The 25,739-nt window shown below is 48.0% G+C and overlaps 1 protein-coding gene across 1 annotated transcript in view; it reads right to left on the minus strand.

The window, feature by feature from the left end:
• The window catches only part of Acoxl (acyl-CoA oxidase like), a 296,158-nt gene that overhangs the window by 53,842 nt on the left and 216,577 nt on the right, over positions 1 to 25,739 (minus strand). The window contains 1 exon segment of the mRNA XM_047522545.1: positions 6,562 to 6,649. Coding sequence (XP_047378501.1) covers positions 6,562 to 6,649 — 88 coding nt within the window.

A 25,739-nucleotide genomic window follows, 5' to 3' on the forward strand; every position in this document is an offset into this window, starting at 1 on the left:
GATGAGTACTGCTTTATTTCCCCTCTCTGGTTCTCACGTTTCTGGGGAAAAGCCATTATTTTCGAGCTAATAGAACATTATGTTTTCTCTGCAAATAAAATCTCATAAGTCATAAGCAGGGAGAGAGGTAAATTCATGAGCGAGGGGATACGGTGCTGTTTTCCCTCCTGGGGTTTGGGATCTATGATAAGTTAAAAATGATGTTTTTATCTCTGGTGATTTATCAAGCTGGAGATTTTCACAAAAGATAAACAGATGCACTAAAGAAAGAATACATCATCTTAATGCCTCGTTTTGACACTTTTGGTATCTAAAAAGCATGTGTCTTAAAGAGCTCCCCTCCAAAAACTTAATAGTTTCCATGATTTACACATTTAATTCTTGTTTTTTAGACACACTGAAGTGATAACGTGCCAGGAGGCGCCGTTTAAGAAAATGGTCAGATGCGAAACATACAGATTATTTATAGATGAAAAACTCAAGAGCTGAAAGAAAATCTGGTTGTCAACAGACAGTTGCTTTTTCTATGTGTTTTTTCTGTAGTTCATTTTGGTTTTGTGTGGGTGGCTCATGTGAACTCAAAGGTTATTTGCTAAATGTTTTTGAGATTAGAACATGTTGTCCCTTAAAGTCTAAATTTAAATTTATGTTTATTGCCAATACATTTAACTTTACAATATGTGGTAGGGGCTCAGTTTTAAAAATATAAAATCGCACTTAGAATTGCTATGATAAGACAAAAGTCCCTCCGTTTCTGTTTTTATTCACGGTGTAGAAGGTCTTATTCTGAACACTAATGGTAATGGAAAATGCTCACAGTTACTGAGAGTGAACTCATTTCTGTTTTTGTATTATTTTTGTCCACCAATGCGGGTCCGAATCTAACTGGGTTTGGAAATGATGTAGGTGTCAGAAGATGTCAGTCCAATATGGACAAGGACCAAGTCATCATGTAAGTGATGATTTTTTCAATCACATGGAAACGAAGGGAAAGAAAAGGACACTTATAAAAAGTGTCTATGTGAGGGTTTGTTCTTTTGCTTTTTTTTTTTTTTTTTAGCAATTCTGAGCTGCCCGATTCAGACCCAGCGTGAACTGTGGGTGCTGCCTGTGGGCAGAGAGCAGCAGAATTTGGGATTGCAATCCACCCGTCCATTGCACCTGTGGGATCTAGGGCAACGCGTTCAACCTTTCCGTGCCTCAGTTTCCTCCGTGGACTCTGTGGGGTTGCTATGGAGCTTAAACAAATTACAAGAGCCAAGTTCTTAATGTGGTTCTGGCGCGGGGCAAGCGTTTGCTGGATAGGGTCTGCTGTGACCATCACAGCCCACCGGGATGCCGGGCCCAACAGGTAAGGGACTCTCCTTGGCCTCTGTGCCAGTCCAAACTCTGTTCTTAAGGGGCCTCCACAGAACAAATGGCCTCCAGGAGTCAGACTCTGCCTTTTTTTTTCTTTCTTTCCTTCTTCTTCCCAGTGAAAGACTCCTTGGGTCATTTGTGACAAAACTGCCTCATAAGCTGTCACCTCCGTCAAGGGGACAGTCACAGTGTCTAAGGCAGCGCTCTTCTGCAACAAGCTCCTGAGCTTGGCTAGGGTTCTGGGGGCTCCATCCTGGGGAGCACAGGGCGGCCCTCCTTCAGGAAGCCGCACGAGGGTGTCCTGAGGTCCAGCAGAACCAGGCCCCAGGTTCTCCTCCAGGATCAGGAGAGTGAAGCTCTGAGGGAGACCCCAGCCTCACCACTGAGGCCCACACGCATGGTGTCAGAGGGGTGTCTTGCCCGGCACCTTCTCCCTCAGCCCTGCTCCCGGAGGAGGCGCCTGGAACCGTCTGCCACACCCGGCAGGCTGCGCTCAGGCTGAGGGCCGAGATTCAAGGCAATTCGTCCCCAAGGAGTGCCCGCTGAGGTCCCCACGCTGCCACCGTCCGTGCCCGCTGAGGTCCCCACGCTGCCACCATCCATGCCCGCTGAGGTCCCCACACTGCCACTGTCACATGCCCACTGAGGTCCCCACACTGCCACTGTCACATGCCTGCTGAAGTCCCCATGCTACCACTGTCACATGCCTGCTGAGGTCCCCACGCTGCCACTGTCACATGCCTGCTGAGGTCCCCACACTGCCACTGTCACATGCCTGCTCAGGTCCCACTGCCACCGTCCCAGTTCAGAGGTCTTCATTTTCATTTTGAAGAGCCGTCCTTTCTGTCGCACTGAGTACTCAGCGTGGTCTCCATGTGTCCAGCGCCCGCGCCTGCCCGCTCCACCGTCCCTTCCTCCTGGAAGCACTGCGGGGCCAGCCTACTCAGAGGCAGGTGCGGCCCCAGCTGCCCCCTCCTGGTTCCCCAGGCTTCAGGTCTGAAGTTCCAGGCCTGGATTCCTGGGCTCCTGCCCAGTGTGACTGTTCACCTGGCCACCGGGCCAGCAGCAGGCCTCTGTGCAGTGGTGATCCCCAAGGTCCAGAGGCACCTGTTGCTCACAGGAAGTGCTCAGAGGTCGGGATTCAGCGGGACTGGGGTAGAGAAAACAGAGGCAGGACCTCCCTTCTCTTCCCAATGCCGCGCCCCGAGGCCCTGGGTCTGCTTGGACTTGGCGGTGAATTCTGTCTGCCCATTCTTGGCTCCCGAGACCTCCTGGCCAGCTCCCACTGGCTACCTATTTAGTGGGAGCTGGACAATGCAAGAGGTCAGTGGCAGGGACAGTGGTACCACATGCTCTCCCTCCCTCAGGCCACCAGTGTGCAGCCACACTTGCTAGAGCAGACGGGGCCAGTGGGAAGGGAGGTCACACACTGCCGGGCCGACGTGGTCCCTCTGGCCCCCACCTCCACCTCCAGCAGCAGCAGCTGGACATGGCGGAAAGCCACGATTCAGAGTGTGCTGACTCACAGATCCAGGCCAGGCTTGCCCTTCTGAGAGGACTCGGGGTCTTGGGGGGCTTGGTAGTTGAGCATAAGGGACAACCCCCAGGCCCACGGAGCGCTTCCCGCGGAAGTCCTGTCTGATGTTTCTGAGCTCCCGTGAGGTAGGAGGTGGAGGCCGAAGCAAAAGCCAGGCGGGTGCAGCTTCCATAGCGAATAGCGCCCAGCGACAGGGAGGGAAAGGCCCACCCTGACAAACAGCGGGACAAGCACTGCCCATGAAACACGGGTGGGGGCTCCAGCAACGCCGGGATCGCGCTTTCGGTAACAAAGAAGATCTCCCTTCCAAACAGACACCTGGAGAGGAGTGCGGACGGGTCCTCAGTGGGCAGAGACCCCACCGACCACTCCAATTATGATCCCAACCTGCTCTGACTGCGAACGCTCCATCCTGAGAACTCCCCGGCTCCGCGCGAGGAAAGCAGAGGCTGTTCTGCCCAGAGCTGGGGAAGGCTGGCTGCCCTTTATAATAAAAGTGCTTAGTTTCTCCTCTTTTTTTTTTTTTTTTTTTTTTTTTTTGCTTAGGAACCCGTGCACCCTTAGGGGTCCGATGGCACCAGGCTTCAGAACCACTATTTCTAGAGCAAGATAAAAACGGGTATCACAGAAAAATACCAATTCATCATTGTAACGGTTTCAACCTGCTGGAAACCACGAGGGACCGCTTCACATTTTCATTTCAAACACGGTTTTCCCCCATCCTCAGACGTGGATGCCAGGAGGCTCTCCCCCCATTTGTTCCTGATAAAAATGGCTCTATTCTGAGTGCATTGTCAGGGGGGGCGACCCAAGGTCGGAGCTTTAACAGACTGATCCTCATCTTCTCTTCCCTGCGCTCTACCTTTCAAACGTCTCCGAAAGCAACATCTGGCCGGGTCACCCAAGACAGATGGGCTCCTCGACTTCCTCTCCCATCCCCTGGGGACCCCAGCCGGAGGGCAGCAGCTAGGTTCATTCTTAGCATTCAGACTCATTATGTGTCTGTACTAACCTCCTTGTTATAGATGGATCTCTCTGTTCCAGAATATTCCTGGGCTATCTAAATGCTGTCATGGAACTAGTTCTTATTAATCTTCTCCCTTTCATTGATACACCCCAACCTTCTACATCTGACCTTGAACCTGGAACTAATTTCCCAAAAGCAATCACTTCTGCCTACCAGCGAAAGTTGCAGAATCAATTTGGATTTCTTTTCACATCCTTGAAGTTGCCTCTTGGTGTCAAGACCTTGTGCACTGAGACTAAGCTGCTTTATCTTCCTTTTTTTCCTTCCTCTTAAGGAACAAGGTCTATATGGTCGACTTTGATTTTGAGAAGTAAGATTTTTGTACTGATTAAAAGTGATACGATTGCTTATTAAATGCTGACTGTGCGTCAGGTTCTACAGCAAGGAATTTGGAGGATCATTCAGTTTGGCACCTCCGACAGTCCCGGGATGTGGATGCCATTCGACACGTCAGGATGCAACCGGGCCCGGGGAGACTGAGTTACTTGCTCACAGCTGGCAGAGACAAAGCACGGATCTGAGCCCAGCTGCACAGGTCCTCAGTCCTACACCAAGCACAGAGATGCTCTGGACAAGCCGCCTGAGCAGCCTGAGGCTGACCACAGTGTTTCTAGGATGAAGGCATCTGTGTTGGGATCACTGGACGCCTCCTCCCTCAAACACAATCTCATCTCTGAGAAGGTGGACGCTGCCAACCTGAAGTCCACAAGGCTCATCCTCAGTCTCCAGGATGGGCAGTGACTGTGGTCAGTGCTCAGGAGCCCAGAGGAAGGAAGCCGGGCATTCAGGCCCCGGGATCTCGGGAGTGAAGCCAACAGAAGTCCGCACACACGGAGGAGAGGCTCGGACACGCCTCCTTCGGTAGGGCCACCTTGGGCACGGCTCCGTAGCCCAGCTAGATCTCAGTCTGATCAACGAATATGAAAAACAGCCCTCTAATAGAGGAGGACTTCTTAGGGGTGAGGCTGGCACTGGGGCCTGCGGGGATCCCAGGGGATACTCAGATCTCCAGCCAGGCCAAGGACACAAGCTACACAGATGGGGTGCCTGGTGCAACCTTGCAAACCTAAGCCAATTCTCGGCAGAGACAGGCCAGGTGCTGATGAGCTGGCAGTTGGGTTTTGACTTGGGTGACTACACGGACATTTCTGGCTTATGTGTCGGTCATTCTGAGTTCAAGCAAGACGAGTCCATCTCCCTGGGCCTGCCGCGCTGTGGGCGTGCAGATGAGGCTTCTGCATCTGCAGGAGGAGCCCGTCGCTGCTCCTCCCTCTCGTCCCAGGGGAGCAGAAGGTGGAGTCCATCAGAATCAGAAAGGCCAACGTGGTTGTTCCCTGGTGCTCGCATTGCATGCAGAGGCCGGCCTGGTTGGCCAGTCGGGGGACCTCCTGCCTCACCAGGAACCTGTGCTCCTGGCACATTCTCATTCCCGAGCCACACCCGAGGATCAGGGCCACCCCGGAGCTGGTCCTTAGAGGGAGGGATGAGCCCAGGCCTGCTCTGAGCCCAAACCCTTCCCTCCAAGCCAGCTCTCATCAGAGCTCTGAGGGCAGGAGCCGGGCACTGGGTCACGGGGCACTTAAAACGGTGGCTTCCTGGCCAGGGAGGGGTGGTGGTGAGCAGGCTGGGGCTGGGCTGATGCAGGCCCTCCTGGGTTCCACCGTCACCTCTGTCCTGACCCGCAGCAGGAGTCCCACCATGAGAGCGTCCAGACACCAGGAGCCAGGCCCCTGCCGCTGTGCAGCTGAACAGCCCCAGCCCCACCCTCTGGGGCCAGCAGCGGCCCGGGGTGCTGGAAACCCCCAGAGCACATGAGCTCAGCGGCCGCCTGGACTTTCTCTTTGAATACTTCCCCGTGTAGCCAGGTCCTGATGGTGGGAGACACGATTCTCGAGATGAAACAAGGATTTCACTGATCATCTGCCACGGATCTTACGCATCGTTTAATGTTTCATTTCATTTAGCTATTTTGGTCTTTCTAGGCCAAAATGAAGGTTCAAGCTTCTCAATCTCCGAGCAATTGACACATTAGGCCGGAGGATTCTCTGCTGCGGGGCTTTTGCCTGTGTCCTGTAGGACAGGCGTCCACCCACCACCTGCCCATTACACCACCCGCACTCAGACAACCAAAACCATCTCCAAACCTTGTCAAACGCCCCAGAGGGTAAAATGCCCCGGGACTGAGAACCACCAACCTAAGAAGCTGACCCTGCTTCTTGCTACCTGGAGGACTAGGTGTAACATTTAGTGCTGGTACTTTTAATTCTTCAGGCAGTGGCCCTATTGAAATACCCTTGCTTTGTCTGGTACGTGCCCTCCCATCCGTTTTTTTAGGAAGGACAGTTATTGCTGGGCAAAGGTCATTTTGGGGACTGGCATTTTGCCAGCGGGCTGCTGTCTGGGGCCATTTGCAATTGTCAGGTCCCAGGTGTGCTTAGCAATGGGCCTGTGGGTGTCCTAGCGGTGCTCCTGGGGGCTGGAGCTGATTTACCACACGCCTCAGGATTCTTGGTTTAGGGCTCTAAGTCCAACATGAGGCTCAGACTGTGTAAGGATTGTCCTTTCTCTGCAAAACCATGTTCCCAGAGGACCTGCAGAGCCCAGAGTTGCCCAGGGACAAACTTTCATCATGACTGACCTCTGTGTGTGTGTGCCAGGGACAGGGAAGTGATGTGGCGCAGGCACGAGCTCCAGGCACTGAAGAAGTCCTCTTTCTTAGTCACCACCTGTTAAATTGACAGAAGGAAATAATAACCACTGATGATATTCTGAGAGAACTGAACTTTGTAGCAAGATAGACGGCAAACATCCGATTTTCAATACAACAGTAAGGATGGGCAAAGTCTTTGGCGGGCGGGCCTCCGTGAGCCGCAGAAGGGGCTCATCAGATGAGTAACTGTCATCAAGGATGTATGGTGAGCCCAGGTCTGTATTTACGGTAATTCCTCACATGTCAAATATGGCGGCCAGCCATGGCCTACTTTTGGCCAAACACAGACATTCGGGAAACTTGAAAGAGAAGGCAATGCTCAGATACAGGGGAAGGTCTAATAGGGTCACTCATCACCTGAAGAACTCTAAAGAATTCTTAAATCTAATCTTCAATGGGACCAGTCCACCTTCTCTCTGTCCTCTGTCCTTCCCTTCCTCCCATTGTAATCGGGGACTTCCATGTGTTTGCAGGTCACCTCCCGAGTTCCCGTGACACCCAGCCATTGCTCTTTGGTAGTGTCCACGTCTGGCAGACCCGGGAGCTGAGGAAAGCAGGGAAGCAGGATCCACGAACGTCGTGCCGCTGGCTCAACCCATGAGTCACTTCTGGGATCCTCACTGTGTTGGGTCGACTTTCAACCTCCCTGATGAAGGGAACCTTGTTCCTTTTTTCATTTTTCATCTGAAGGGAAGTGAGAAAACACAGCTGGAATAAAATAAGAAAGAAGAAAAACACCAAGAAGAGAAAGGTGCCGGTCAGGAGGCCGGGAGCTGGAGCTGTCCGTGGGGCGGAGGGCAGACTCTTATCTGAGCAGAGGAGTTCAGTTTGGCACTTCTGACTTTTCTTTGTTCCTTCTTGCCTCTCTTTGTTTCGAAAACCTAATGGCTTGATATTTAAACTGGTAGCAATTTTTTTTGTGCTCAAGGAAATGACACTCAAATAGAAAGTTCGACCTGACGTACCTACTTCCCATTCGTTTGGGCTCACGCTCCCAGGGGCCCTCTCTGCTGCAAGGTTCTCTGCTTCCCCGAGCTCTGCAGTTTCTTCAGGGCCTGGAGGTCTTGCGGGGTGAGAGGCTTCTTACAGCAGAAGGCCCTGTGTCGGCGGAAGGACAGCACTGCAGAAAGTCTCCACCACGTATAACTTAGCACGATCACCCAGGGCGGTGGGCACAGCTTGGAGAACGAGGACCTGTGGTTCCACACCTGACTGGGTGTCTCAGGATCGTTGAGGGAGAGGACGATGTCTCCTCAACGATCCCTGGATCCACGGATCTCTGCGTCGGTGTCACAATCACAGCGAAAAAGTCGTGTCAGACAAGTGACACTCAGGGAGTAGCCTGAGGATCAGAGGCAAGAGCCGGCTAACCATCCCCAGGAGTTCCAGGAGATCACGGAGTGGAGGATAACACCAGGAAACCCGGCACACGGGCTCTCTTCACACATGCCACTGCCCCCTCCTCGCAGGGGAGTCAGAGACGGTGAATAAAACACTGTGCAGATGGTGCAAATAGAAGCGAGGGCATTTCCCAGTTAAAAAAGAGAAACGCAACGTGTAGAAAAAGTATTACACTGCCCTGAACAAGACAACCCAGGGCAGACAGCTGGCTAGACGAGAGACTTCAATGGAAAACCTCGCAGAGGGCTCTTGGCACACCTGCTGGCCTGGTGGGCCTCGACGTGCCCCCAGAACAGGCAAAGGCAAGGTCAAGGTCGGGGCGCAGGTCCTTGAAGGCACGCCGGCGGCTGGAGAACTCTCTCTTACAGGTCACCATTCCTGTGCTGACTCTGGGCAGGCTCAGGGTGACCTCGTTCCTGCTAGCAAGGAGCCCCCTACTCACCTACAAACCCACGCTGCACAGGTAGGGCACACCGAGGCCTGGAGCGTGTTGACACAAGGGCAGCTTGGCCAGGCCAGACACCCAGCAAAGCGACTGGCAGCCTCCGTCTCCCTGAGCTATAATTTGTTGGCAGGAAATAATCAGCTGCAGCCAATGGGGACTTCCCAGTGGTCCACGCACCCAGCTGGGCTGACCCAGGAGCAGCGTAGGGACCTCACACATCCCACTGTCAAGAGGCCAAAGTGAAGAGATCAGAAAGTGCACTCTGGCTCAGCCTCCAAACAAAGTGACACGCTAACTTCAAGAGCATCGCTGCCCACAACTTTAACCCTTTCATCGCGCATGCAATGTACAAGATTTTAAAACATGCCAATTATGCAAATAACATCTTGAAACAATGGCAAATCAACGGTCCACCTTAAAAGGCCTTGAGGTGAGTTTTCAGGGGAGAGGACTTTTTAAACGATAAGGTTGCCCGTTATTTCAGGCAGTGAACCTGCTACTGAAAACCTGTGGGCAAACGAGGTGTATGCAAACTCACTCCTCACTAAAATGCAGCAGGCAACTGGCACTGTTTAAGGTACTCATTGCCTTTGTGCATTTAGTTTTCAGAAACCCTGGAGGTAGGTTTCATTGATATCTTCATTTTGCAAGTTAAAAAAAAAAACGACAGAGAGAAGTTGAGTGATTCACACGAGGTTGCAGAGTTGAGCTGGGCTTGGCTCCCGGTATTCTGAGCCTGTGTCATGACCACAGGCTACCCAGTCTCCCAGTAGAACTGTGAATGGGTAGTTCCTTGGCAAAACCTGTCCCTCCCAAACACATTGTTTACAAAAATGCATCATCACACGCGGTACCATTAAAAAGTAATGATACGCCATTAATAATTAATGTATTCAACAGCCCATCCTTAAAGTGCCTAATGAAAGCATGTGCTTATTTCCCCATAAATCGACACGCAGCTGAGACACACTGCTGACACATGAAGAAACACCTTTGTTGGGGTGGATGCTCCTCCTCTTCATTCCCTCCTCTTCTGTAAAAACCTCACATAGATTTGGGCAGCAATATAGCCAGTTAAAAATACTTCCTCATAGAGGATCTAAAAAAGTAAATAAATAACCCATAGCCAACATCATATTAATTGTAAAAGGTTAAGTGATTCCCCTAAGAAAAGAAAGACAATGGGGTCTTACACCACATTGGCAGAAAAGCAGCTTTACTAGGACAAATGCCCAGAAAAGCCACTGACAGAGAAGCTTTGTCCCCTTGAGATATAATTTGCTGGCAGGAAATAATGGGATGAAGTCAGCTGAGAGTGGAATGCCCATCTTAACCTTGTACTGGAGGTTCTAGCCAGGGTAATAAGACAAGAAAAAAAATGAAAGGGACAAGTGTAGCTATCTTCATCCAAAGACACGCGATTGTGTAGAAAACTCCTAAGGAATATAAAATAGAGCTATTACAACTGAGTAAATTAAGCAAAGTCACAAGATGTAAGATCAACAATTAAAAATTGTATTTTTATATTCCAGCAGGGAACAATTGGAAACATGAAATAAAAAGGCCATTGTAATAGGATAAAATATGAAAATACTTAGGAACATATTTTATAAAATACATGTAAAATCTGCACCTGAGAACTGAAAATTATTGTAGAGGGAAATTTTAAAAGAGCTACTGAGTTCATAGGTCAGAAAACTCAGTATTGCTACAAGTCACATCTTTTTACATTAGTCGCATGTTGATCCAATGCAAACACCAGTCGAAATCCTAGTGGATTTTTTATTTTTGTAGAAAAAAGCTGCTTGTAAACTGATTGTAAAATTTGTGTAGAAATTTGTACAGAAATTGTACAGAGACCTTGAATAGTCAAAATAATTCTGTGGGAAAACACTGGAGGCAGGGATTTCTATCCTCAGATAAAAATCAGATAAAGTAGACTTCAGATAAAGTAGATTTCAAGCCAAAGTTAATTAGAAGAGACAAAAAGGACATTTCATACTGTTTAAGGCAATTATACATCGACCAGACATAGTAATTATAAATATTTATGCCCCAAACAATGAAGCAACTACATAATCAAACAAACCCTTCTCAATTTCAAGAATCAAATAGACCACAACACAATAATACTGACTTTAACATACCAGATAGATCTTCCAAACAAAACCTACATAAAAAAGTCACAGACTCCCTTTTCACCTTATTGATTGTATCCTTTGCTGAGAAAAAGCTTTTTAATTTGAGTTCATTCCATTTATTGATTCTTGCTTTGATTTCTTGTTCTTTGGGAGTCTTGTTAAGGAAGTCTGATCCTAAGCCAACATGATGAAGATTTGGGCCTATATTGTCTTCTAATTGGTGCAGGGTCTACAGAGTGGGAGAAAATCTTTTCCACACGCACTTCATATACAGCACTTATCTCCAAAATTTATAAAGAACTTACAAAATTCTATACCCAAAATACAAAGAACCCATAATGGGCCAAGGAACTGAAAAGACACCTTACAGAAGAAGACATACAGGCGATTAATAAATATATGAAAAAGTGTTCAACATCCCTAGTAATTAGAGAAATGCAAATTAAAACAACTCTAAGATTTCATCTTACTCCAATTAGAATAGCTATTATCAAGAACACAAATGATAATAGACAGCGTGGATGTGGGGAAAAAGGCACACTTTTACATTGCTGGTGGGGTTGCAAATTGGTGCAGCCACTCTGGAAAGCAGTATGTAGAATCCTCAGAAAACTTGAAATGGACCCACCTTTTGACCCAGTAATCCCACTCCTTGGTTTATACCAAAGGACTTAAAATTAGCATCCACATCAATGTTTATAGCAGCTCAATTCACAATAGCTAGATTGTGGAACCAACCTAGATGCCCTTCAACAGATGAATGGATAAAGAAACTGTGGTATGTATACACAATGGAATATTATTCAGCCAAAAAGGAGACTAATATTATGGCATTTGCAGATAAATGGATGGAATTGAAGAATATCATGCTAAGTGAAATAAGCCAATCCCAAAAAACCAAAGGCTGAATGTTTTCCCTGATAAGTGGATGATGATATATAATGGGGGAAGAGAGTTGGGGGGTGAGAGAAGAATGGAGGAACTTTAGATTACGTAGATGGAAAATGAGAGGGAGGAAGGGTATGAAAAATAGTGGAATGAGACAGATATCACTACCCTGTGTACATGTATGATTACACGAATGGTATAAATCTATATCATGCACAACCATAGAAACAAAATGATGTATCCCATTTGTGTACAGTGAATCAAAATGCAGTCTGTAAAAAATTTAAAAAGCCATAGAACTAAAAAATACAATTCATAATTTAGACTTGGCAGACATATATGGAATATTTCATCCATCAATGACTGAATACCCTTTCTTCTCTGGAGCATGTGGATCCTTCTCTAAGAAACACCAAATCTTAGGCCACAATGCAACTCTTAGCAAATACAAAAATATAGAGATAATACCTTGCATCCTATCAGACCATAAGGGAATGAAATTAGAAATCAATGATAAAATAAAAAATAGAAGCTACTCCAACACCTGGAGTCGAAATAATATGCTACTGAATTAAGAATGGATAACAGAAGAAATTAGGGATGAAATAAAAAAAATACTTAGAGGTAAATGAGAATAGCTATACAACACATCAAAATCTCTGAGACAGTATGAAGGTGTGCTAAGAGGAAAGTTCATTTCATTGAGCTTATATATTAAAAGAATAGAAAGTCAACAAATAAATAACATTACATCTCAAAGCTCTAGAGAAAGAAGAACAAAATAACACCAAAAGCAGAAGACAGGAAATAATCAAAATCAGAGTTGAAATCAGTGAAACAGAAACCAAATGAATAATCCAAAAAATCAACAAAACAAAAAGTCATTTTTTAAAATGAAATTGATAAACTTTTATCCAAGCTAACAAAGAAAAAAAGAGAGAAAACACAAATTACTAAAATTTGCAATGAAAAAAATCACAATGGACACTACTGAAATAGAGGTGACAATCAGAAACTACTTTGAGAATTTATACTCTAATAAATTAGAAAATCTTGAAGATATTGACAAATTTCTAGAGACATACAACCGATCCAAATCAAATCAAGAAGACATAGACAATTTAGACAGATCAATTTCTTTCTTGTGTGTGTGTGTGTGTGTGTGTGTGTGTGTGTGTGTGTGAAGGTCCCAAACCAAATACAAAATGGCCTTTGAAACTTGGGCTGGGAATCTTCCTTTCTTTTTTTAAAATTTTTTAACTTTCATTTATTTATTTTTCATTAACTTTTTTTGACAGTGCTAAATATTTTTAAATTCTTTTTCATACATGTATATACGGTAATAATGTCTGTCTCAATCTACTGTCCTTCCCATCCCCACCAGCCCCACCCCTCCGCTCACTCCCCTCTGTACAATCCAAAGTTCCTTCATTCTTCCCTATCCACCCCCACTATGGATCAGCATCCACTTATCAGAGAAAACATTTGGACTTTGACTATTTGGGATTGGCTTATTTTACTTAGCATGATCTACTACAGTTCCATTCATGTACCTGCAAATGCCATAATTTCATTCTTCTTTAAAGCTGAGTAATATTCCATTGTGTAAATGTACCACATTTTCTTTATCCATTCATCTGTTGAAGGGCATCTAGGTTGGTTCCACAGTTTTGCTATCGTGAATTGAGCTGCTACAAACATTGAAGTGGCTCCGTCACTGTAGTATGCTGACTTTAAGTCTTTTGGGTATTTACTGAGGAGTGGGATAACTGGGTCAAAAGGAGGTTCCATTCCATGTTTTCTTAGGAATCTCCATTCTGCTTTCCAAAGTGGTTGCACCAACCTGCAGTCCCATCAACAATGTATGAGTGTACCTTTTTCCTCACGTCCTCGCCAACACTTAATTGTTGCTAGTACGCCTGATAATTGCCATTCTGACTGGAGTGAGATGAAATCTTAGAGGAGTTTTGATTTGCATTTCTCTAACTACAAGAGATGATGAACATTTTTTCATATGTTTGTTGATCAATTGTATTTCTTCTTCTGGGAAGTGTCTGTTCAGTTCCTTAGCCCATTTATTGATTAGATTATTTGGTTTTTTGGTGTGAAGTTTTTTGAGTTCTTTATATGTCCTGAAAATCAGTGCTCTATCTGAGGTGCATGTGGTAAAGATTGTCTCCCACTCTGTAGCCTCTCTCTTTATGTTACTGATTGTTTCCTTTGCTGAGAAGAAGCTTTTTAGTTTGAATTCATTCCATTTATTGATTCTTAATTTTACTTCTTGTGCTTTAGGAGTCTTATTAAGGAAGTCAGGTCCTTAGCCCACCTGATGAAGATTTGGGTCTACTTTTTCTTCTCTTAGGTGCAGGGTCTCTGTTTTAGTGCCTAAGTCTTTGGCCCACTTTGAGTTGAGTTTTGTGAAGGGTGAGAGATAAGAGGTTTAATTTCATTTTGTTACATAGGAATTTCCAGTTTTCCCAGCACCATTTGTTGAAGAGGATATCTTTTCTCCAATGTATATTTTTTGGCACCTTTGTCTAGTATGAGATAACCATATTTATGTGGGTTTGTCTCTACATCTTCTATTTTGTACCATTGGTCTACATGTCTATTTTGTACCAATATCATGCCACTTTTCTTACTATAGCTCTGTAGTATAATTTAAGGCCTGGTAGTGTGATGCCCCCTGCTTCACTCTTCTTGCTAAGGAGTGCTTTGGCCACTTTGGGTAGACAGATCAATTTCAAGCAAAGAAATTGGAGATTCCATGAAAAGACTACCAACAAAGAAAAGCCTAGGACCAGACCGATTCTCAGCCAAGTTCCATCAGAACATCAAAGAAGAACTAACACCAATCCTCCTAAATTATCCCATGAAATAGATAAGGAGGGAACTCTTCCAAACTCATTCTACGAGGCTAGTATCACCCTGATACCAAAACCAGACAAAGACACATCAAGGAAAGAAAACTTCAGATCAATATCCCTCATGAATACAGATGCAAAAATTCTTAATAAAATACTGACAAATTGCATACAAAAACATTAAAAAGATAGTGCACCATGATCAAGTGGGGTTCATCCCAAGGATGCAAGGTTGATTCAACATACAGAAATCAATAAGAATAATTCATAACATGAATAGACTTAATGACAAGAATCACATGATTATCTCAACAGATGCAGAAAAAAAAGCATTTGACAAAATACAGCATCCATTCATGTTCAAAACACTAGAAAAATTAGGGTTAGTAGGAACATACCTCAACATTGTAAACATTGTAACATATGCTAAACCCAAGGCCAATATCATTCTAAAAGGAGAAAAATTGAAAACATTCCCTCTAAAACCTGGAACAAGACAGGGAGGCCCTCTTTCACCACTTTTTTTCAACATAGTTCTTGAAACTCTATCCAGAGCAGTAAGACAGAAGAAAAAAATTAAAGGGATAAGAATAGGAAAAGAACTCAAACTATCACTATTTGCCGATGACATGATTCTATATTTAGAAGACTCAAAAAAGTCCACAAGAAAACTTGTAGAACTCATAAATGAATTCAGCAAATAGCAGGATGTAAAATTAACACCCATAAATCAATTGCATTCCTATACATTAGTGATGAATCCACTGTAAGAGAAATTAAGGAAACTATCCCATTCACAATAGCCTCAAAGAAAATAAAATACTTGGGAATCAAGCTAACAAAAGAGGTGAAAGACCTCTATATTGAAAACTACAGAACACTAAAGAAAGAAATTGAAGAAGACCTTAGAAGATGGAAAGATCTCCCATGCTCTTGGATAGGCAGAATTAATATTGACGAAAGGGTCATACTACCAAAAATATCATATGGATTCTCATCCGGATTCAATGCAATTCCTATTAAAATTCCAATGAAATTCTTCACGGAACTAGAAAAAGTGATCATGAAATTTATTTGGAAAAATAAGAGGCCCAGAATAGTCAAAGCAATTCTCAGCAAGCAAAGTGAAGCTGGAGGCATCACAAAACCAGACCTTAAATTATACTACAGAGCTGGGGAGATAGCTCAGTTGGTAGAGTGCTTGGCTTGCAAGCATAAGGCCCTGGGTTCAATCCCCAGCACTGAAAAAAAAAAAATTATTATACTACAGAGCTATAGTAACAAAATGGCATGGTATTGGCACCAAAACTGACTTGAAGACCAATGGTACAGAATAGAAGATACAGAGACAAACCCACGTAAATACAGTCATCTCACACTAGACAAAAGTGCCCAAAACATACATTGGAGAAAAGAAATCCTCTTCAACAAATGGTGCTGGGAAACTGGAAGTCATATGTAACCAAATGAAATTAAATCTCTATCTCTCATCCTGCACAAAACTCAACTCAAAGTGGAAGAAGGATCTAGGCACTAGACCAGAGACCCAGCACCTACTAGAAGAAAAAGTAGGCCAAATCTCCATCGTGTCGGCTTAGGACCAGACTTCCTAAAGCACAAGAAATAAAAGCAGGAATCAATAAATGGAATGGATTCAAACTAAAAAGCTTCTACTCAGCAAAGGAAACAATCAACAATGTGAAGAGAGGCTACGGAGTGGGAGAAAATCTTTACCACGTGCACTTCAGATAGGGCTCTAACTTCCAGAATTTATAAAGAACTCAAAAAACTTTACACCAAAAATACAAATAACCCAATCAATAAATGGGCTAAGGAACTGAGCAGACACTTCACAGAAGAAGAAATACAAACAATCAATAGATATATGAAAAAGTGTTCAACATCTCTAGTAAGATGCCTGAAGTGTGAGAAGTAAAATCAATAATCAGTAAATGGAAAGGTAGCAAACCAAAGAGCTTTCTTCACAGCAAAGAAAACAACCAAGAATGCGAAGAGAGAGCCTACAGAATGGGAGAAAATCCTTGTCACCTGTACCTCGGATAGGGCATTAATCTCCAGGATACATAAAAAACTCAACACCAGAACAACAAATAACCCAATCAATAAGTGGGCTAAAGAACTAAACAGACACTTCGCAGAAGAGGAAATACAATCAATCAACAAATATATGAAAAAATGTTCAATATCACTAGCAATTAGAGAAATGCAAATCAAAACTACACTGAGATTTCATCTCACCCTAGTCAGAACGGCAATTATCAAGAACACAAGCAACAATAAATGCTGGCGAGGATGTGGGGAAAAGGCTCACTCATACATTGCTGGTGGAACTGTAAATTGGTGCAACCACTCTGGAAAGCACTATGGAGATTCCCTAGAAAACATGGAATGGAACCACCATTTCACCCAGCTAACCCACTCCTCAGTATATACCCAAAGGACTTAAAATCAGCATACTACAGTGACGCAGCCACTTCAAGGTTTATAACAGTTCAATTCACAATAGCTAAACTGTGGAACCAACCTAGGTGCCCTTCAACAGATGAATGAATAAAGAAAATGTGGTACATATACACAAGGGAATATTACTCAGTCATAAAGAAGAATGAAATTACGGCATTTGTGGGCAAATGGATGGAACTGAAGACTATCATGCTAAATGAAATTCACCACCAAAGACTGAATGTTCTCTCTGATCTGTGGATGCTAGCACAAGATAGTCAGAGTTCAGGGTTGGGGCAGGAATGGAGGTTCACCAGATTGGATGTAGGAGCACTGGGGGAAAGGAGAAGGAATGAGAATAGGAAAGACAGTAGAATGAATGGGACATAACATTCCTGTGTTCCTATATGAACACACAACCAATATAACTCCACATCATGTACAACCACAAGAATGGGAAGTTACACCCCACGTACGTATGATATGTCAAAATACACTCTATTGTTATGCATAACTAGAAAGAACCAAAAATGATATTTTTTAATTGAAGGATTTACATTTTCTTATTTTAAGACTTTTATAAAGCTACAGTAAACATAGAAAAGTACAGTACTAGGATAAGGATAGAAATAGAGGTGAGTGGAACACAGTCAAGAGTCCAGAGACAGAGGCACACGTGTGTGGTTGACTGATTTTCTACAAAGGGGACAGGGGAAGTAGTCTCTTCAACAAATGGCACTAGAGCAACTGAAAAGCCACATGCAAAAGCAACCAAATGAACCTCAACTCTCGCTTCATACCACATACAACAAACACCAAGGGGGTCACAGGCCCGAAGGCGAGAGCTACATCTACAAACCTTCTAGAAGAAACCATGGGGGAAATCTTAGTGACCTAAGATTTTGTGAGATAAGACATAAAACGTTTAAATTTTATCAAAATTAAAAATCTCCCCTTCAAATACCCTTTTAAGAGAATGAAAAGGCAGGTAATGGATTAGGAAAAACTCTTTGCAAGTCACATGTACAGTAAAGGTCTTCCAAATAGAATTCATAAAACCTCAGTATTAAGAAGACAAAATCCTAGTTAAACAAACGGGCAAGAAATGTGAGCAGACACTTCACCAAGGAAGATGAAATGGAAAATAAACACGTGGAAAGGATTTAAGAAACGCAAATGGAGACACTGGAGATACTGCTTCACGCCCACCAAGATGGCGACAAGGAGCAAGGCCGGCAATACCCGAGGTCAGCGAGGATGGGAAACGACCAGAAATCATGGCTGGGGAAATGCAGATTACTACAGCCAGGCTGGAAACAGCTTGGCAGTGTTTATAAACTTCAATTTATTTATTCTGGTATCAGGGGTGCTTAACCACTGAGCTACATCCCTAGTGCTTTTCTTTAAATTTTAATTTTGAGATAAGGTCTTGCTAAGTTGTTTAGGGCCTCGCTAAGTTGCCGAGGCCGGCCTTGAACTTGGTATCCTCCTGCCTCCCGAGTCACTGGGATTACAGTGTATGCCACCAAGCCCAGCTGTCTAAATTTAAACATACTCTTACTATAGAGCCTGGCCACTCCACGCTTAGGTGTTTACGAACAAACAATTGTCTAAGTAGAGAATCCCAAAGAATATATACTGAAACTGTTCATTCAAAGATATCACGCCCACATAAAGACTTGGGGGGAAATGTTCAGAGAAGCTTTATTCATAAAACCAAAACAGAAATCAACCCAGCAATGGGACAGTGGGTAAACAGATTATTTACATCCACACAAAGGAATACTAGATCCCAATGAAAAGGCAGGAACTACTGACGCACGACCACAGCTCATCTGATCCCTGAGAAGCCTCTGTTGAGTGACAGAAGCCAGACACGAAAGACTTATATGCTAGATTATTCCATCTTCATCAAATTATCCCAAAGGCCGATCCACAGCAAAAGAGCCACCAGTGTTTTCCCGGATTCGGGTTTGGGAAAGGAATTTGGAGAGACGGAATGTTTCGCTGTAGTGGGTTACACCATCCTACACACTGGCCCAGACTCACTGACTGTGCTTGGAATGGGTGAAGTGTAACACACGTCAGTACTGTATTTTGCATATGCACACACATTGTGTGTGTGTGTGTGTGTGTGTGTGTGTGTGTGTGTGTAAGCCCAGTTTCTAAAGGGATGCTCACCTTCCGTCTGCCACTGGGGCTGGTCGTGTCAGCTCCATGGCCAGCGAGAGCAGGCGGCTGTGATGGCTCTTGTTCCCCTGATAGAAAGGGACACCTGAGCCGGCTGGCGCAGGACTTTATCTGTCCCTCCCCACCTGCCTGCTCGGGGCGCAGGCCACCTGGTGCTGGGAGAGGGATCAGAGGCTGCAGTGGGAGGCGCGCAGGTCTCTGGGGTCCCTGTAATCAGCCACCACGATGGCCTGGGCTCCAAATGGCCCAGGTGTATTCTCCACCATCCTGGAGGCCAGAAGCCCCATCCCGGTACCCAGTGGCTCCTGGCGGTGGCCGGAAGCTCTGCTGTTCCTTGGCTCATATCTGCGTCACCCCGGTCTCCGCCTCCATTGGTACAGGCCGCCTCCCCGGCGTCTGCCTGGGTCTCTTCTCAAGGGGACACCCCGATGCTGGAGCAGGGCTCCTCCTGCAGGACTTCGTCTTGGCTTGGTCACACCTGCAGAGACTTCTTTTTGTTTCAAAGTAAGTTCAGGTTCACAGGTCCTGGGGGTTCGGACATGAATGTCTCTTTTTGGGACACAATTAAACTCACACCAGGGGGCAGAGGAGGAGGACAGTAAGAGCCTGGGTCCCGCCTGAGTCATGGAGCTGCTGCGGGGCCTGGGCTGCCCACTGCCGTCCTGTCACTGTGAGAGGACAGTGTCTGCTTAGCTAAGCCGCTGCTCAGCACCGTGGCCCACGTACACAATCCCTCCTCTGCTATTTCAAGGGCACCACGGTCCCTTCCCCACCTGGAAGGAGGGGCACAGCGTCTGGCCCAAGGGGCAGCGGCTGCGTGAGCAGCACCTGGGTCCCCCTTGCCAGCTGGCTCCAGCAGCTGCGCCCCCTTCTGCCTTCTCCGCCCCCACTCTCCCTCCTCAGTCCCCGAGGGCCCAGGTGCCCTGGCTTCCCCAGCAGAGGCAGCTGCTGTCTCTGTCGTGGTCGCCAGCCACCAGGACCGGCTCAGAGTCCCCCTGGCCACCGTCCTCCTTCCTGCTCCCTAGCCAGGCCCCGCCCCCGCCTGGCACCCGCTCACCATGTCACTTGCTGACTCCCCTGGGGCTCCTCCCCCATGCCCACAGCCCGGCCACCCTCACCCTGCTGGCCTCTAGGACACCTCTCCATGGGTGACAGAGAGGTCCCCTGGGACACCTTTTTTTTTTTTTTTAATAGGATGGTCATGCAACAGCCCGAGTACAGGATCTTCAGCCAAGTGCTTCAGCCTTTTCCATGTGGTCACTTCTGTATGTCCACCTTCTAGATTAGTCGGGCTATGGTTTTTGAGCTGTTCTCCCCTCTGCTACCCAGCTGCAAACCCACGTGTGCGTCATTTGAACTGCGGGGCTTATTCTTAAATCTGCCCTCGACCTTTGACCCTTCCTGAGGATGGAGGGAGGACTTGGGAGGAACGGAGCCTGCGGTCTTGACCTAGGGGGTACTGGGGCCGAGGACAGCAGCTGCTCCGGAGCGGGAGCCGGTTCCCCGCACACGTGGGCACGGGGGTCCCCAGGCTGCGCCCGGGCACGGAGCACGGAGCTGTGTGCAGGGGTTTAAAAACTTTTCATGGGCAAGTAAAGCTAGGTCAGACGATGCCCTGTCCCCAGAGGCCCATGGGCTAGCCGTGTAAGCCTGTTGGTCAGGGGCGGGAAGCCTGGAACCGCCGCCAGCAACCACCTCACAAAGCAGCAGGAAGCGGAGCCGACCGCGCAGCCGCAGTCTCGTCTCCCCTGCTGCTCTCCTCTTCAGTAGCGGCTGGAGCGCGCACGCCTGGCCTCCACCCCCGGCCGCGCACCGCTGGGGTCCCTCTGTGCCTCCCTCCCAGCCCAGGCAAGGAAGGCCCTGCGGCCTCTGGGGCCTGCCCACATCTCTCTGTGAGGACACCAGCAGTGTGGGCAGACACAGGGCTGTCCCCCTCCAGAGTCCCCGCAGTCCCCTGCAGATGGCCTCGCTGGCCGCAGGGGCATCCTTGCAGATGCAATGGCCCCCGGGCCAGGGGGCCCTTCCTCCCCAGTGTGTCCCGTCGCCCTCTTCCTGTGTCCCTTCTCTTTGACTTTCAGTCGTTCTCGAACGTGCGTGTGGCCTTTATATATTTCTGCCTTCTTGAATTTTCTTTCTGTATTTTTGTATATTTTTTCTATTCTACATTTCTTTCTCTGTCTTACATCTCAATGAGTTATTCTTTCTGTCTTTTTTTTCCTGGGCTTACTTACTCACATATTTTTACATATTTAATTTTGCTGCATTTTTTTCCTTTATGTATTATTTGCTTTTTTCCTCTCTTTTTAGATTTTAATTTCTGTATTTATTTCTCCTACCCCCCCCCACCGTCATGTTATTCTTCCTTTTTCCTGGGTTAATTCAACTCTTCTCTTTTATTCTTCTCTCATGTGTTTGACCTCAAATTATTTCTTTTTCCTTTTAGTCCCCCAGCCCCCATTAACTTGGGTTCCTCAGCTCAGCTGCAGCAAGAGTGGCCAGCCCTCCCTCTGGGCCAGTGGCTTCTCTGCCCGATCTCTCCCTTCTCCGAAGGGAAGGCCGAGGCCCTCTTGCTCTGTTGACAGGCAGGTGCGAAGAGGTCCTCAGCTAGCAGCTTCCTGACATCAAGAGCGCTGGAGCCTCAGGCGGTGGCTCCCTGGACGCTGTCTGAACTGGGACTGTGGGACGCTGGGCACCTTTGCCTGAGCTTGGAACCTGCGCTGCAATTCCAAGGCAGCAGATGAACAAAACTCACTCAACGTCCTTCCACATACGAAAGAAGGACGTGGGAGAAAAGACGCGCACCTCTGCAGCCCCAGTTTGTTTCCCATGGGAAGGAGAAGGAGGTGTCCTCCAAAAGCCCGGGACAGACCACTAGGCTTAAACTTGGTTGTCAACTTGCCTGAATCTGGTGTGTCTGTGAGGGCGTTTCCAGAGATGATTGGCATGTGGGTCAGTGAACCGAGAGGCAGATCTCCTTGAATGAGGGTGACACCATCCAATAGGCAGGGCTCGGGGGTGGAACCAATATTGGAATAAGGGGAAGTCTGTGCGCATGCGCGAGATCCCTTCTGGAGCTGCTGGACTTACTCTGCCGCCATCTCCCATGAACATCAGATTCCAGATTCTTCAGCCTCTCCGTGTGCCTTCAGCCTTGGGCTGGGGCTGCACTGTCCATCCCTCTGTTTCGGAGGCTCCCACCTTCTTAACTGAGCAGCTCCTGGTCTCCCCAGCTGTCCAGCCTGCTGGCGGCCCTTGTGGGATGATCTGGCTCCCCTGGCAAAGTCACTCTGATAAATTCAATAGTTCTATACTTTTTATTTATTCTGTTCCTCAAGAGAACGCTGATTCCTGAAGTACCTGTCCTTAATGCCCAGACAGGGCTGTTCCTGGCTTTGGTGGCTGGAGGGAGGGGGCGGACTGAGGGGCTCCTGGCCAGTCTCTGGGGCCTGGTCAGAGCTTGAGCTCAGGGTGCCCTGCCCTGCTGCTGTGCTCTCCCCACCCCAGGCCCTGGCCTGTCCCAGCTCCGCACCAGCCTCCAGCTCACCAAAGTCTTCCCTTTCCTAGGAGGCAGCAGGTGGGAGGGCCCTTGTCTGGGGAGGCAGCAGCGAGCTGCAGGTTTGGAGCGAATTCCAAACACATCATTCTAGAGAAACACAGGGCAAAAAGTAGGGGTGCTGTGGCAGTGTGGAGGGATCTGCAACCCAGCCACAGTGGGCACACCCGCGTGCCAGGCACACGCCCCGGGGCTTGTCACTGGCAGGAAGGACATTCTGACTTCACAGAGGGGCCTAGAAGAATCCAGCAACTGTTCACAGCAGACACAGGTCAGATCTCAGTCCAGAGCGTGACCTGCCTGGGGAACCCCGCTGGCCCCTTTCCCCAGGTCACCAGAGTCTCCTCAACCTGACGCACGGGCCCATGGCAGCAGAGAGACCGTCTTGCTAACAGGGCTTGATGCAGGGTAGGTTCTCAATAAGTGTGCACTCAGTGACACACTCCCCGGGTGTGGTGGCACAGGCCTGTCACCCCAGCTGCTCCAGAGATTGAGGCAGGAGGATCACACGTTCAAGGCCACCAGCTTGGGCAACTTAGCAAGACCCTGTCTCAAAATAAAATCAGGCTGGGGATGTAGCTCAGTGGTCGGGCTCCCTGGGGTTCAGACCCCAGTACCCCCACACACACGGCTCCCCCGTCCTCAGGTGCACCAGCTCAGGATGTCTGTCACCCTCCTTTGCTTCAGATATTTTAACATGCCATTCCCTCCACCAGAATGCCCCCGGCTGCCACCCACCGTCACCTCCTCCAGGAAGCCTCCCTGGAGCTTCCCCACCCTGTGAGCTTTGGGTGCTCTCTGTCCGTCCATGCAAGCCCTTAGATGTTGTGTGAGTAATGCTGGCCAGGCAGGACCGTCACCACCCTGATGACCACATGAAGAAGCCCTTCTGTGAGAGTAACGGCGAAGGCACTGGGTGGGCACCGAAAGGAAACTGGACTGAGAAGAAGGGAGGGAGGGGGAGAAGAGCGGGAGGGGTGCCCTGGGGCAGGGGCCAGCCTCTCCCTGCACGGCAGGCACCACCACGGGGTCTGTCAGGTCTCTGCGGCCTCCTCTGCACCCACGCTGGCCCACAAGCTCTGGTTGGGTCCAGCACTGTTAAAGATGGGGAGCTTCCCTGGGGGAGAGGTAACCACTTTTGTCCCACCCAAGAGTTCCAGCAGGGGGAACCGGCCCGGGCAGGGTCTGAGCCTGTGCTTCCCTGAGGCTAACGGTGGCTGTCAGGACGCAGAGCCAGCCCAGCCTTGACAAAGGGCTGCTGTAATTGAATATATTCCCTCCTAATTTTCCTCCCTCCCCTTTCATGTTGAAGACCCTGCTTCTCGTTCCTCCGCCTTCAGGAATAGAAGATGACTGCTGGACTCTGCATTCTCTTTGGTCATTTAGCATACGTTTGAACTCTGCACTCCTGAAAGCGATCTAGATAATTTCCAACAGCAGATATGTAAATAAGTGTTTGATACCATCTCCCCTTCTTAGCGGCTTCCTTATTAAAAGTTCCTCCTTCACTCTTCTGGTGGATGGAGGAATAGAAGAGAGGAAATCAGGAGGCCTTAAATAGATTTTACAGACACCAAAGTGCATTTGGATTCTGGTCAGCTAGAAAGATCTTGTTTCAATAATACGCTCTTCGAATTCAGCTGAGACTGTTCTGGAACCTGACTGCCCTTAGCGACTGCCTACAGTTGACATAAGGCAGAAAAATGTACACTTAATAGAGGAAGGAAATTAGGTCTCAGGGTCTTTATTTCTTGAATCTTTGCAGCAGCTCAGCTGGTGCAGGGCCCAGAGGCAGCTGGGGGAGGCATGTTGAGGACCTTGAGTGAAAGACCATGGGGACAGCTTGCCAAAACCCACCCCAGGGCCCCGGGCTGAGTCTGTTTCTGGCAGGGAGAGCAACAAGCCACTGCACGTGGGACTCCACAGGACTCAGTTTTCACCTCCACCAATGGCATCCTGTCTTCTTGGGGTGCAGGCTGGAGCCCTGGGGCCACCTGGTCTTCAGCTTGCTCCCATTCAGTGGCCCCAAAGTTCACCACACACCTCTCCAGCCTCTCTGCTGCCATCCCAGCAGGGCTGTGTCCTCATTTCTAGGTCATCGGTTACTGGGTCACTCTCCAGCACTGATCACAGAAGGATCACCTCCTTGTCCCCAGAAGCACAGGTGGAAAGTCCTCAGCCCCAGGTGCACAGGCTCACCACAGTGAACCCTCCCGCCACCACGGTTGCCCTCTCTCCAGCCCCTCCAGCCTGTGACCCGGAATGCCAACTGGCTGGGCGCTCAGGGTGATGTACCTGTTGCTGTTGGCATCGCCACAGCTTGCCCACCCTTTGCCTGGGGGTGGGAGGAAATGACACGCTGTTCCATTTATCAGTCAAGACTCGGCTCCCTTCCCGCAGCTGCCTGTCCCCCTCTGTCCATGCACCCACGGGCTGGGCAGCCCTCCCTCTGCTCTGCACCTCTCTCCCAGTCAGTTCAACGAGAATGTAAATGGGCTTTGTCTTGTTCACTTGAATACACACCCAAGTTTCATCTTTGATTTTGCTCGGTGTCACCGAGTGACTTATACTTTTGGCTGAGCCTTTAGGAATCTTAAAGCCAGCACACACTTCAGAACTTGAGGCAACTTGTGAGCCTGTGTGCAGGTGGGAGGGAGAGGGGTTTGGGCGGCTCGTGAATAAGAGGTGAACCTAACGCCGGGGATTAAACAGCGACCTCACAGCCAGCCTGTTCCAACTGCGAGAGGTGCTAGTGGGCAGGCACGCAATGGAGGGTGGCAGGAATGGGAGGTCACCAGCTGCCACCTGGAATTCTGGGTCAGGAAGTGGCCTCTCATAAGCCCAGAGTTTTGACCTTCTGTGCCCACTGTCATCATGCTCTGGGGACCCCATGCTGCTGGCTGGCGTGGGCGCCCCTGATGGCACTTCAGTGTGACTTGGCAAAGTGTCCAGCCCAGGGGGCAGAGGTCAGCACTGCCCTCGAGTGGGCCAGGCCTGGAGGTGTGGGCCCCGGGCAGGACAATCACACTCCCGTCTCTGCACCAGGTTGGTCCTGATGCCACGTGGCACCTGTGCTTCATCCAGAACACCTGGTTGGAGGCCACCGCTCAGGCCTGGCCTGTGGGAGCTGGTTCTCCCGCCCCACCATGCTGCAGGAGGCG

The sequence above is a fragment of the Sciurus carolinensis genome, chromosome 13 (genome assembly GCF_902686445.1).
Source record: "Sciurus carolinensis chromosome 13, mSciCar1.2, whole genome shotgun sequence".
NCBI classification, from domain to species: domain Eukaryota; kingdom Metazoa; phylum Chordata; class Mammalia; order Rodentia; family Sciuridae; genus Sciurus; species Sciurus carolinensis.